The sequence below is a fragment of the Cynoglossus semilaevis genome, chromosome 1, assembly GCF_000523025.1.
Source record: "Cynoglossus semilaevis isolate Cse_v1.0 chromosome 1, Cse_v1.0, whole genome shotgun sequence".
NCBI classification, from domain to species: domain Eukaryota; kingdom Metazoa; phylum Chordata; class Actinopteri; order Pleuronectiformes; family Cynoglossidae; genus Cynoglossus; species Cynoglossus semilaevis.
The window spans coordinates 11,396,688-11,409,900 of record NC_024307.1 but is presented as its reverse complement, the minus strand read 5'-3'; the positions used below and the strand labels follow the sequence as shown (position 1 = coordinate 11,409,900).

At 42.6% G+C, this 13,213-nt stretch overlaps 2 protein-coding genes across 2 annotated transcripts in view; one reads left to right on the top strand and one right to left on the bottom strand.

Annotated features, from left to right (window-relative positions):
* The window catches only part of LOC103379032 (solute carrier family 35 member G2-like), a 7,057-nt gene extending 4,889 nt beyond the window's left edge, over positions 1-2,168 (top strand). The window contains exon 2 of the mRNA XM_008310447.3: positions 523-2,168. Coding sequence (XP_008308669.1) covers positions 550-1,908 — 1,359 coding nt within the window. The 5' untranslated portion in view covers positions 523-549 and the 3' untranslated portion in view covers positions 1,909-2,168. The remainder of the gene's footprint in view (positions 1-522) is intronic.
* A 3,608-nt stretch (positions 2,169-5,776) lies between these two features.
* Positions 5,777-7,660, bottom strand: LOC103379377 (pentraxin-related protein PTX3-like; the record flags this gene model as incomplete). Its single annotated transcript, XM_025059955.1, has 2 exons — positions 7,394-7,660; positions 5,777-6,378 (listed from the first exon to the last, which is right to left on the bottom strand). Coding segments are annotated over exons 1-2 (738 nt in total), but the record flags the coding sequence as incomplete, so codon positions are not given.
* Positions 7,661-13,213: the final 5,553 nt, after the last annotated feature.

Sequence of the window (13,213 nt, the reverse complement as noted above, 5' to 3'; positions counted from 1 at the left end):
GGGGGGGGTGGGTGCGTGAAAACATTTCTGTCCCCAAGGGAATGTGACAGAGAACCACTGCTGTAAGGCAAGAACAACAACCACTCTTCCACTGTTTGGCCTTCTGACCTTTTTTGTACCTGAATTAAACTTTAGTGATAAAAAAAAAAAAAATTCCAATGATTAATTTACATAATCTACAGCCAATATTTCATGAAGTCCAAACGGGTCGTTGTTACGTAGCCAATGAAACATACATAATCTAAAGCCAATATTTCATGAAGTCCAAATGGGTCGTTGTTACGTAGCCAATGAAACATTCTCATGAATCACATGATCTCCTGGTGAAGAACTAACAGCAGAGCAGGTGGAGGTTAGAGGCTGAAGGGCAGGAGGTGACGTCCTCATCTGTCACTGCACCTACACTGCCATAAGCTGACCTTTGACCTTCAACGGGAGGAGCCAAAGATAAAAGATGAATTTGGATAGTTAATGTCTCCCTGTCCCACGTCCCTCTGAACATGTGGTCTTCTGTCTTCCCAGGTGTCTGCCTACTGTAAAGTTTCAGTGATGGAGTCCACTCATCTGCTGGGCAGCTCCAAGAAAAGGGTGAAGATCCACCCTCACACTGTCACAGCCAAATACGCCACACACACACCCTACTCCCCTCAGCCTGGAGTCCACACACACTTCCCTCAACCTGGGGACGAGGGCTACGATGACGCTCCGTCCTTCGAGGACTTCGGCTCTTTCCTGGAGGAGACGTCCGACAAGAAACGGCTGACGGACGGCAGGAAGTGGCCCCTGACTCTGTTTGGTTCCAGAGACAAAGACCAGGACAAAGCACAGAAACCCCAGGCCGGTGGTGCAGCGGCGGAGGCGGGTGAAGCTAAAGCAGCCAAAGGTCCTGGTAAAGGTGTGGGCGAGCAGTTGGCCAGTTTTGGGGAGGCGTCTGTGTCTGCCTCCCGCCTCACCTGGGTGGGTCTGCTGGGTGCCGCTCTGGCTCACGGCTGTTTGATCGTTCTGACCCGACTGGCCTCCGATCGCTTCAGCCTGGGCCCCCTGTTTCTCCTGCTGGTTCGATCCATCGTCCAGCTCCTGTCTGTGGCCGTGCCGCTGCACAGAGGTGAGAACCCTTTTGGACCGGACGGCTACCGTCTGCGTCTGCTCTGTTACGGCATCGCCTACTCCCTGTCCCTCTGCTGCGCCTACTCGTCTCTAACCTTCGTCTCCCCTGGAGACGCTACCACAACCTGGCGCCTAGCAACCACCGCGCTGTCAGCGACTCTGGCCTTCCTGCTCCTGGAGGAGAGGCTGGGATTGGCTGATGGTATCACCTTAGCTGCGGGCCTGTGCGGTTTGGGGCTGGTGCTGCTTCCTAACGAGGACGAGAGCAACTCGGATTCACCAACCGACCCGGTTGCTTTCTGGAGAGGGGCTTTCGGCTGGTCTCTGTCAGCTGTCGCCGGCCTGTGGATGGCGCTGGCGCTGGTCGGGTATCGCTCTCTAAAGGAGAGGGTGGGAGTCGGAACAGCTTTGTTCACAATCAGCTGGACGGGCTGTCTGCTCACTCCGGGCGCTCTGGCTCTCCTCCAGGAGGGATGGTCCTGGCCCATGAGCGCCCCAGCTTGGGCTCTGGTGCTGGGCCTCGTCGCCTGCTCGGTCGCAGCCTTTTTGGGGATGACTCACGCCCTGACACGGCTCCACCCAGCTCTGGTGTCTGCCTCCCAGAGCTTGGAGATACCTGTTGCCATGGTACTGCATCTGGCGGTGCTGCCTTCCCTTCCCACCGCACCTGAGGTGGTGGGGAACGTGATGGTTCTACTAAGTGTGGTTTGGCTGGTGGCCATGAAGCTGCTCCCCTCTAGAGGCGGTGGGCGGCGCCAGAGGGAAGAATACGAAGAGATTCTGGACTCGCCCATTAAATAAACACTTCCAGTTGCCGCCCCTTGTGTCTCCAGTTTTTTGTTCTCGTTGCTCACTCCCTCCGTCATGAGATCGGTTCTACTTTCCACAGGAGAGACTGCTAAACCATGTTTGGAGCTTTATCTATTTTGTATCGTCGCCTAAGCTTTGGGGAAAAAGTGCCAATGTTGTGTCGTCTGTTCTGGTGACGTTGTGACGTGACATTAAAGTCTCTCTGATGAACACTGTGCATTCCACTTATAATCAACCATCCCACCATCCAAAGTGTGTGTGTGTGTGTGTGTGTTGTACACACATTTCACAAGATGTAATAACACTGACTGTTAGCAGCCAGCTGAGGTTTGGCCAATGATTTGGCTGCTGTTAAGATCTTTTGTTGCTTTAATTTTATTGATATGTTGGACTGTTGGGCTCAGGTATTGTGTCAGCATTTATACTTTTGGAAAACAAGCTAAGACATAAGGGCTAAGAAATACTAGCTTAGATTTAGCTTTAATTTATCCGAATATATTCACTACCAACATGTAAAACTTCCAAAAAAAAGTTTAGGTCCAAACAAAAAGATTTACTTACACAGGAAATGATAATTCCATGCTCAAAATTGCTAAGAAAAAAACCCAAATTGCTAAAAGCTATAGGCTTGCTAACACTGGCAGAACGTTAGCTTTAAAAACAAATAATGACCAGAAATAGTTTGAAATGACAAAGTGGGTTCTTCCTTCAGAAATGGCCGTTTCTTTACCAGATTTATAGCTAACAGCTAAAGTGCCGGGTTTATTGAGCCAATAGATCTGGAGGGTCTTGAATCAGAGGAATAAGAGACAAAAAGACAGACAGAAGTGAAGCTGTGGCAGTAAACAGAACTGATGCTTCTGCTTTTCACTGCCTCGGAGGCTGGCTGTTCTAAATGTGGAGATTAGTCATTGTGTCTAATAACTACCTGTGTGACACCACAACACCGGCTCTGTCCTTCCCACGTCCACCCTCCTCTGCCTCCACCCGTAGTCTCCTGCTTCCCTTCTTTACTCTCCCTCTCTCTCACACACACACACACAAACACACAGATAGAGATTCATAATGGATAAACAAGTGTAGTAACACTGGGAAAAAAAAAAACATGGGCTGCGCCCCCTACGCCCCACATAGTGCACTACACCCAGAGGACATGCCGTTTCATGGGCTGAGTCCAAAATCGCCCCCTACGCCCCACATAATGCACTACACCCAGAGGACATGCCGTTTTGTAGTGTTGTCTGAATGTTTAGCGAGTAGAACTATATCCCACAATGCACCACGAAATCCAGTGGACAACCCATGTACACTACTCAAGCAATATATCCCATCATGCATTGCAGTCATGACGAAATGGCGGAGAGAGGAGCAGCGGACGTCGGTTTGTTTTACTTGTGCGACAGCAATGATGTCATTAACTGAAGCAGTGGCCGAAACGATTTTTCATTGAACCGGAGATTACACTGAGTCGGAAACAACGTTGGGTTCGGGTTGGAGGTGGAGCAGGTGGAGCAAGAAGAAGAGGTTGTGGGTTGTTAGATTTGACATTTGAAGAAAAAGGTCGAGAAAAAACATCCTTAGATCCTGACAGCAAATGTTATGTAACACACACACACACACACACGTTGGGTTCATCATTAAACCTGACGTCCCCTAATTCCACTCACACCTGTTAACAGTTACTGCTCTTTCTCTGCACAACTACAACAGCAACAACAAGGTTGGAGGTTTGATTCCAGCCAGGAACAGAAGTGACCCTGCAAAAATAACACTTGTTTTTTTACATTTTCTAGTATGATACAAAAAACATGTACCGTAGCTCCTCTGCAGGGGGTGCTATAAATGCAGTTTGAATATCCTGGTCCATGATTTTACAACGCAACAACGTTATGGTTTGTTAAACACGTCTCATTTCCTAACTCAGCAAATAGAATTTTCCCTTGATGCCCTACACCTTCAGAGGAAAACCTGCAATGAGCTTTCTCGTAACAACAGCCAATTAAACCAGAACACACACACACACATATATATAGCATTTATTTATTAATTATTTAAAATGTCAGCTTCTGATTTTAAATTGTACAAAGAAAATGTTTATTTACACGTCTTTATTGAGCTGAGAAAAAAAATCACACTTAAAAAAACATTCCAAACAGCCTTCACATTTTTTGTCTTCTGCACCCCCTAGTGGCAGCTCTGTACCCCCAGGGGTGCACACACCGACACTTTGGGAATCCCTGCTCTAACTCCAAACTATAACAAATACATGCCTAAACTTAGTTCATAACCGACCTCAAATCTGAATCCAAATTCAAAATTTTGAGGGAAAAAAAGAAAAACTCGGACAACTTTTTTTTTTACCTGTGGCCTCAAGTGTAGGACACGTCACAGTGGGAGACACTACTCTGTCCTCCTGTCCGCTCAGCTCACAGACACAGCTGAAATTCAAATGATTACTGATCTCATTGGTTCATAACCATGAATGTGTGTGTGTGTGTGTGTGAGATACGACCACGCCCGACAGGGTTAAATAAATCATTAACACCTGCAGCATCATTAACTGCAGCCTCTGAGCATCCAGACTGTGTAAGTGGCTAATGAGCGACGCTAACGAGGAGTCAGACCTGTCCAGCTCTGAACACACACCAAAACCTCTCATCATTAAAGGTATTTGCAGACACCACCGCGCACACACTCGGATACAGCTGAATAAATTAGACAAAACACCTGGATTTAAACAGCTTTAAATGTCTGCACATGTACAGCAGGAAACAGGAAGTGAATAAGTAGCTGAGGCCGAGGGCAGAATGATCCTGAAACACACAGAAATGTCAGGACGAGAGCTCTTCGCGCTCATGAACAATTTGTATATGACATTTGCAAAACGTTTTGCAAATGTCATATACAAAAATGAGAATTTCTCCTGTGGCATGTACAAAGCAAAAGCTAAGATTAGAGCAACACAAACAAAACAAAAATATGAAAATTAATTAAAAAAAGACAAATTACTAAGGCCCAACTGAACAATGTTAGCATGCAACAAATGTTAGCCTTTTCTATAATTAAACGAAAGGTGAAAGATAGGCAGAAAGAAAATGAAATTGCAGCTCAATAATTAGCCAAATGTTAACTAAGCAAGAGGCAACCTGTCACATTATTATCATACGTGTCAATATACTGCTGACCAAAAAAAAACAAAACAAAAAATAGAATTTTAAAAACACACACAATGCAAAACAAGAAAAATAACCAATTGCTAACTTAGCTTCATTGCTAAGTTATTTTTTAAACAAATAAAAGTTAGTAAGATATCTGGCCAAAATCATCATTAGCCAGGAAACACAGAAGAAATTAATGTAGAAATCTGTTAAAAAGACAGCAAAAGATGAGACTAAAAGTAGCAAACAGTTACCAAAACACAGTATTTACCAAAAGATGTTAGCTAAAAATGTTAGCTAAATTTACTTAAACAATTCCAAAGATACTTTTACCAGTGTTTAGCTAACAAATATTTCAAAGTTCATAATAAAACAACCCAAAGATTCTGACGAGAAGTTTAAAAAGCCAGATTAAGATTTTCTCACTGATGGTCAATACGTTTTCACACGTAGGAGAGCGAGTTGAGAGGAAAACTTACCACCAATCAGCTTCAACTGGTTAATTCTTTTTTATTATTATTTATTTTAATGAACTTTTAATTCGTGCATTTCATTTAGTTTTATAAGATCACATTTTTATACTAAAGCCTCTGAAAAGAATTATAAATTGATTATGTGCAAAGTGGGTATGGCTGGAGTTTTCCCAGAGTCCTCTGCTCGTACATCATCTTCTTCATCTTCTTCTTCTTCTCCTTCTTCTTCTCCTTCTTCTCCGTCTCCTCTGTGATGAAGGAGTCTCTGCTCAGCTGCAGCTGAACTCTCTGAAGCTCTGTAGCGATGGCAGCCATGCTTCGTTCCATGTCCAGCTGTGACATCACTTCCTGTCCAGGTGCGGACGACTTCAGCCCCCCCGCGGTGAAGACCGCTCGCGACACTCGTGACGGTCCAGGACTGGGCGTGGGTTCTTGTCCCGGCCTGGTGTCTGCAGCACTTGCAGCCACCTCCAGCCTCTTCAGCCTGGTGCTCTCCTCACGGCTGCTCTGCAGCAGCCTCTGCAGGGTGGCGTTCAACCTCCTCTCCCTCTCCACCTCCGCCTTCCTCAGCTCCCCCAGACCTCGCTGCAGGCCGGCACTCACCTGCTCCCCCTGTGCCCTGCACACGGACTCCATGCTGGGGATGCACTGCTTGCAGTTCCCCTTGGACAGCTTGTCCACCTGGGTCTTGATGGAGCCCACTCCTCCAGCGCACGTCTCCAGAGAGTCCAGCAGCATGTTCTGCCTCATTTGAGAGTCCTCCAGAGCGATGAAGAGCTTGTCCCAGCGGGTGAGGTCTGCATTCTCACATGGTGGAGTCTGAGACTCCTCTGTGGAAGACAAACACAGAGGATCCATCAGGAGATAATATATTAAACTGAAGAAATATTAAAAAAACAAAACTTTAACGTAACCTTCAAATCATGAATGAAATAAAATAAAAAAAATTAAAAACTAAGAACCTTAAGTCACAGCCTCACGTTTTCACAACATTTCCAAGATTGCAAAACTTCCTGTTTTGACTCTGCTTCGTTCTCAGACATCAGCGTGTTTTCTAAAATATCCACAATTCAAGTCACACTGTTTTTTTTTTGTGAGTCGACATATATGCTGACATGTTCCATTCATTTTGAATGTGAGTAAAATATATTTTCACTACATATTACGCATTTACTTGAAGTATTATGATTATTTTTTCTTAAATTTAAGCTTCATAATTTAAGCGAATATATATGTTTCAACACACTTTTACGTTTACGATGCCAAAGAATTTCTTGCGGAGAATCAATTAAGTAACATTTTTTGGTATTTTCACACATGATACCTTTGATGAAAGAAGTAATTTTGGAGTTACAGTTTTTTGATGATAATTCTAACAAGGATTGTTGTCTTGTGGGACACTTCAATCTTCAAATATCGATATATTTTTTAGTAATTCTGATCAAGAAATATTCACTCTCAAACTACTTCAGTACAAAACAGGTATCCAAGTCTGGGAAAATCCACAAATTCAAACATTTGAATCAATGTTTGGAATAAAAAAAAGAAAAAATTCTACCAAAAAAAGTACCACAGGGCTTCGTTCTTGGGATACCTTTTTTATTTATTAAATGGTAAATGCTATATTTTTAGAACAAAAATGGTGTGAGTGCAAAACTCGACACAACTAAAACTATTTACCTTAAGTATAAAATGTCAGATAATGTGAAAGTTTTGGAACTAATTTACGTTGAATGGTGCATTGACTTTGGTCAGATCAGTCGTGGAATTTGTGGCTCTGGTCTCAACAATGAACCATCTGTTCAAACAAACAGGAGACAAAAAGGACAGATAACTAAAACTCACCCTTTGGCTGGAACGGAGGAATTTCGTTTTCATAGTATTCCCCGTAGTTGTCCTCGTACTCAAGCCCGTTCAAACAGAAGGATGTGACCACAAAGCCCAGCAAACACAGCACATGCCAGGAAGTGGACACGTGCATGATGAAGCTCTGAGTGAACTCCTGCAGAGAGAATATCAGGACGCCAGCTGCTGAAATCCACGCTGATTCACTCAGTCCACCTGAAGATTCTCACTCTGAGCCAAGTGTGTCGTGGCTGCTGACTTTTAAAGCCTGCAAAGCAGAAAAGAAGGAGGGATGAAGTTTGGGAGGGTGGGGCAGATGTGGGGGTGCTGTTTCAAGGGTGGGTGACTAATGCTCTGGTGGAGGTAAATATGTGTCGTAAGTCAGAGCCACTAGGAAATTCTGTGAAACGAAAGAAACAGACAAATATTTGAATGTACGACTGCACACAGTCCATAAAAAGAAGAATTTCTACCTCAAATATTCACCAAATAAAGTCTTGTTTGACTCTTTCGTTAATTTCGGTGGTAAAACAGATTCTCTGATGACGATTCTTATGGCAACCTTTTTTTTTTTACCCGGAAATACCATTGATTTTTACTAATTTTTACAAATATATTTTTAAGGACCAGAGATTGTAGAGATTGACGAGGAGTTACAATTTGTCTTTTGAGTCAAAATATCAGCATAAAACATCACATCAACATCAAGTGTTGAGAAAATATATTTATATTATATTTATTTATATTAATATATAACATATATTTGAACAAAATTAGGTAACAAAAACAAAGTGAAACCATAAACTATATCTAAATACAATACTCTGAAAAAAATTGCGTTCCTTGTATTTTCAAAATGACATCATCGCACTGACCTTCATCCTTCATTTTCAATGTCAACCACGTCAGTGTTTTCACCTTGTCGTCACAGGAGACATCAATCTACACATGTGGTCTGTTTAACTGATGAGTCACCGTCGCTCCCCGTTCTGTGGAGCCAGAGATTCCCCTCAACCTGAACGACAAAAATAAAACATGGCCGCACTGCTGAGTCAGGCTTCTATTTTTGGACTGCAATTACGATGTTTTTATGACTTAGTTCGGTCGCCATGGCAACAAAGATTTTCTTTATGGCTGTGATTTATTTTTGCTTTTGCCGTAGTTCCTTTGTTGATCAAAGAATCCAGTGAAGATGTTTCAGGAGCGTTTCAGGACTCTTTATGGCCCACCAAGGACAGGAGGACAGGTGTTGGGGTTAAACTACAAAACTAGGACATGTCAATGTCAGAGGAAAAGCCCTGACCTTTACCGTTCACACGGAGCAGGTGGCTCCACGTCTGCCGGTGGCCACGCCTGGTGGTCTCCGTGTGGCAGGTTGTAACGGCAGCGGTGGGACTCAGGAGGGCAGGAGCTGACATCTTTATCACAGGAAAAGAGGGGAACTGCACAGGAAGAAGTGATGGAAACAAAAATATGGGCAGCTGACACTGAAGGGCACACGAGGAAAATGTTATAGGTGGGTATTTTTAACTGCCATGAAAATCAACACTTACCTCAGCAGGGTTGTAGGACCAGAGTCTAGGACGGACCTGCCCAAACTACGGCCTGTGGGCCAGATACAGCCCACCTGGGCATTTTAATCTGGCCCACCAAACACTGGTACAAAGCATGTTGGAGACCGATGTCGATCCATCTTACGTTTAGGTTGATTCTTGAATAAACCGATGTCGCTCCATCTGTTTCACGCATTACAACAAATTGACTGTAATTCCCGTTAATGCCACTAAATGGCAGCAAACATTAAACGTGCTAAATGATCGATCTTACGTTTAGGTTGATTCTTGAATATTTTATTTCGATTTTTTCATCCAGGCCAGGATCTACATCCAACCAACACTGAACCGGCCTCCCGGTCAAATTCTGAACCTCATTTTTGCCCGTGAGCCAAAATGTTTCCCCACCCCCTGGTCCATGACCTGATCCTGACTTGAACTGGAGCACCCAAAATTTACACTACAAGTCCAAACATGGGGAAGTTGCTTTGGACTCAAAGAGAACTTAGTAGGGATATCCGATAATATCGGCCAACTGATATTATCGGCCCGATATTAGCATAATTATGTCATATCGGCAAGAATCGTTATCGATTTTCCTCCGATAATGACAACCAGATAACACAATGCCCAAGTTTCGCCACGTGATGTGTGGCCTAAAAATTGTTTTGGGGATAGATGGCTGTATATGAAAGCCACTAGATGGCAGCATTGCAGCTCATTTTATTACTCCATCGTAATAATCAGGGGATTGTATACAGAATGCTGGTGTCACCACTGCACCGCTATATCAGTATCGGTTGATATCGGAATGAGAAATTAAGTGTTTAGAAAATACCGGCATATCGGATATTGGCAACAAGTTAATATCGGACATCTCTAGAATTTAGCAAAACTTCGACAGACAGAAAATCAACTTAAACTCTGACTTGGGTTTCATCTAGAACTCTGATTCAATAACATGGAAACTAGACTCTGACGCTTCAGTGACCACAGTGTGATTAGTCAACTTAGACTCTAGTTAAACTTAAGTCACTCCGTTGTCTGAGTGAAAGGGTTAAAACCCGATCACAGGACATGTCGTTTCTCACAGTCTCTTATCAGTTTTTCATTTCTTTTACTCAATATTAAAACTTGTGTGTGTGAGTCAGGGCTAAATTTCCTGTCCTTCTGTGTCTCTGGCTTCTTTCCCAGGAGTGAATGTACGTTCGATACCATCACGATCCCGACACCGTCATTCATCAACCGCCTCCAGGCGCCGTTTACCCCCCCACCTGCACAACCAAAATGTCCCCTTTTTAACTGTTACAGTCGCAGCTGAAAACAACTAGAGGGAGGACCGAAAGGAAGAACACAATAAATAAGAGTAATAAAGATTTGAGGGTCAACTCCAAGATAAGGTAAGATTTAGGAAGGGAGTCAGTGAGGTATGTGTTATATAAGCCACGGGACATATTCTGATGCTGGGTTATCCTTAAATAAATCCAGAAGTGAGAGGGGGAAAATGTCAGCAGAAAGAGCTGATTATCATTATTAATGCTGAGTCGTACCTTTTTACCTACTATTGAAAAACCCTGAAGATAAAACCACAGAGAAATGACGGCAGGATGAGCAAAGAAAGAAGTCACCTACAGGAAGTGGACATAAAATGATGTTGAAATTAACGTTCCAGCTTAAGTCATACAGAAATATAGCTGAGTAAAGCAACATTATGAAATATTGTCTCTGTAACTTACGGCTAAGGGACAGGAAGTGGTCCTGTCCTTATATAGTTAACTTATATAGTTTCAAAAGCCTCCATGTTCTGCCTCTAATACGTCCTGGTTCTGTATCGTTATTTTCCTCTGACGGGGGTAAATCTATTTTATTTCTTTGCAGATGATGCCGTTTATTTTATGCAGAGATTTTTTTTTTTTTAGATGTAGCGTTCATACAGTAAGGTCTGAATATAAATATTTAATATGGTTCAATTTTTATGTTTTCCTGCCTAACGCCTTTCAAAATAGCATCAGTGCTAGAATTTGATTTGGAATTGGTAGGTGTGTGAGCGGGCACGGGGGGTCAGGTTCTCAGGGTTTATTCCACATAGTTAGGTTGATTCATGCTAAATTGACCATAGGTGTGAGTGTGAGTGTGAGTGTGAGTGTGAGTGTGAGTGTGAGTGTGAGTGTGAGTGTGAGTGTGAGTGTGAGTGTGAGTGTGAGTGTGAGTGTGAGTGTGAGTGTGAGTGTGAGTGTGAGTGTGAGTGTGAGTGTGAGTGTGAGTGTGAGTGTGAGTGTGCACAGTTGTGGTAGACAATAAATGAATTTCAGGCAAAAGACAAGCAATGGAATCACTGTCAGTCTTACTTCTGGAACTGCATGTAACACCTCAAGGTTCTGTACTCGGCCTACTTTTGCGTTCCATTATGTTAAAGACAAAAATGTAAATTTGATGAGAGAGATTTGATGTGAAAAATCAAACCCTTAATTTAAGATTTGAAGAGCCGTGATATTCCAAAAACCAACTCTGACCACATTCTGATGAATACTTCTGAACTTCAAAATATGGATTACAGAGATCAATATGGGCTTTAAAGAGGGAAGTTGAGACTGACAACACACACTCAGCTATACTCAGGCTGAACCTCATCACAGTGACACACACACACACACACACACTGGCGTTTAGCCAATAGAAAACACTGCTGTAGCTCAGATCAGTCTGGAGCCACTTCAACTGCTGCAGACTGTTCATAAAGTCATTATAAAACCAATCTGGGCCACGTCCCAACATTTCCCAGCAAATGTATTTTAGGATTTATCTTTTCAGTAGAATCAGATTACACCATTTGGAAACAGCAATGTGGAAATTAGAAAGTCAGTTTGTCTATAAGCCTCCGTGTTTCGTAACCTTTCTGGTAACTGTTTATTTTCAAGTGATGTTTTAATTGAACATTTAAACAAAAAGAATATCATTCTAAGCATCTCCATAAATCACTGCTCTCCACTGGGCTGAGAAACACCCTCCGCAGCATCACTTTCCTTCCTTTCTTTTCGTGGAGATCAGGGAGAGCGCTGCTGCGTCTGCTGACAGACACCAGAAATGATAAAAGTAAGTAGGAAGTGCAACATGGCCTTGTGTTATCAACACCGGGCAGAAAAACAACCACGAGCAGCGAGGGACAGACGGCGGGGAGGCTATTCTAGTTTGGCTGTGTCATAGGGAAGGAAGAAAAACATGACTTAATCAGTCTTTAAATGCTGTGACTACACCCGCTGAGCGGCCGCTCTGAAAACGTACCGACAATATAAAGGCATAATATAAAAGTCAATGGCGTTATGGAAGGAGGCAGCCTGCTGAATTTGCTGAGATCAATATCACACAGGCTGCACTCTGTGGATCTGATCTGTCTTTACTCTCTGTGGTAGCAGAGGTGAGGGAGTGGCCGCAAAACTCCGCAGATACACACTCTTTTAATTGAAGTACAGGGTTTTAGTGTTTGCTCATGAGCTCAAATGGGTGGCTGCTTAAAGTAGACATCAATATTGATTTATGTGGTTAACACAATTAATAAAACCAACACTTGCCAGGCTTAACCACAGGCTTTACAGCTTGTCAACATGGTGTTAATTACAGCAGTGATTTATGACTAAACTTGGCCCGGAGAGTCTTTTCTAGAACTCGGTGCTGGGAAATTAACACAACACAAAGTAAGACAGAGAAACAAGGTGGCTGTGGCTGTGGGAAGACATTTTGGACACAGGAAGACTCTACATCTCAGATTTATACATTTAAAACCAACAGTATAAATAAAACCAAATGAAAACATGTGATCAAAATAGCTAAAATGTGCCAAGGTCAGTATATTAGCATTTATTTACTTTGCTATTCAGGCGTCGTAGTAGCAGCTAAAGCTGGTCACCAAATTTTGTAGCACTGTGCTACTGTTTTTTTAAATATTTTAATATATAGTAAATAGTAAATATAGTAATATAAAATAACAAAACCTTAGCTTTGAATTAGGTTAAGGAAAGCATGGCAGAACCTGGGCAAAAATATATGTATAATATGTTTTACTAATAAAGACATGCTCTTCCAAATTGAGTAGTATAGCCGAAAATATATGTATAATATTTTTTACTAATAAAGGCATGCTCTTCCAAATTGAGTAGTATAGCTCAGCAAAAAGGAAATGCTGAAATTAGCAATGATAGCTTAAACGTAGCAGAGAAATTAGCTTTCAGTTAGCTTAGAAATAACCAAATTAGATAGAAGTAAAAGTTAA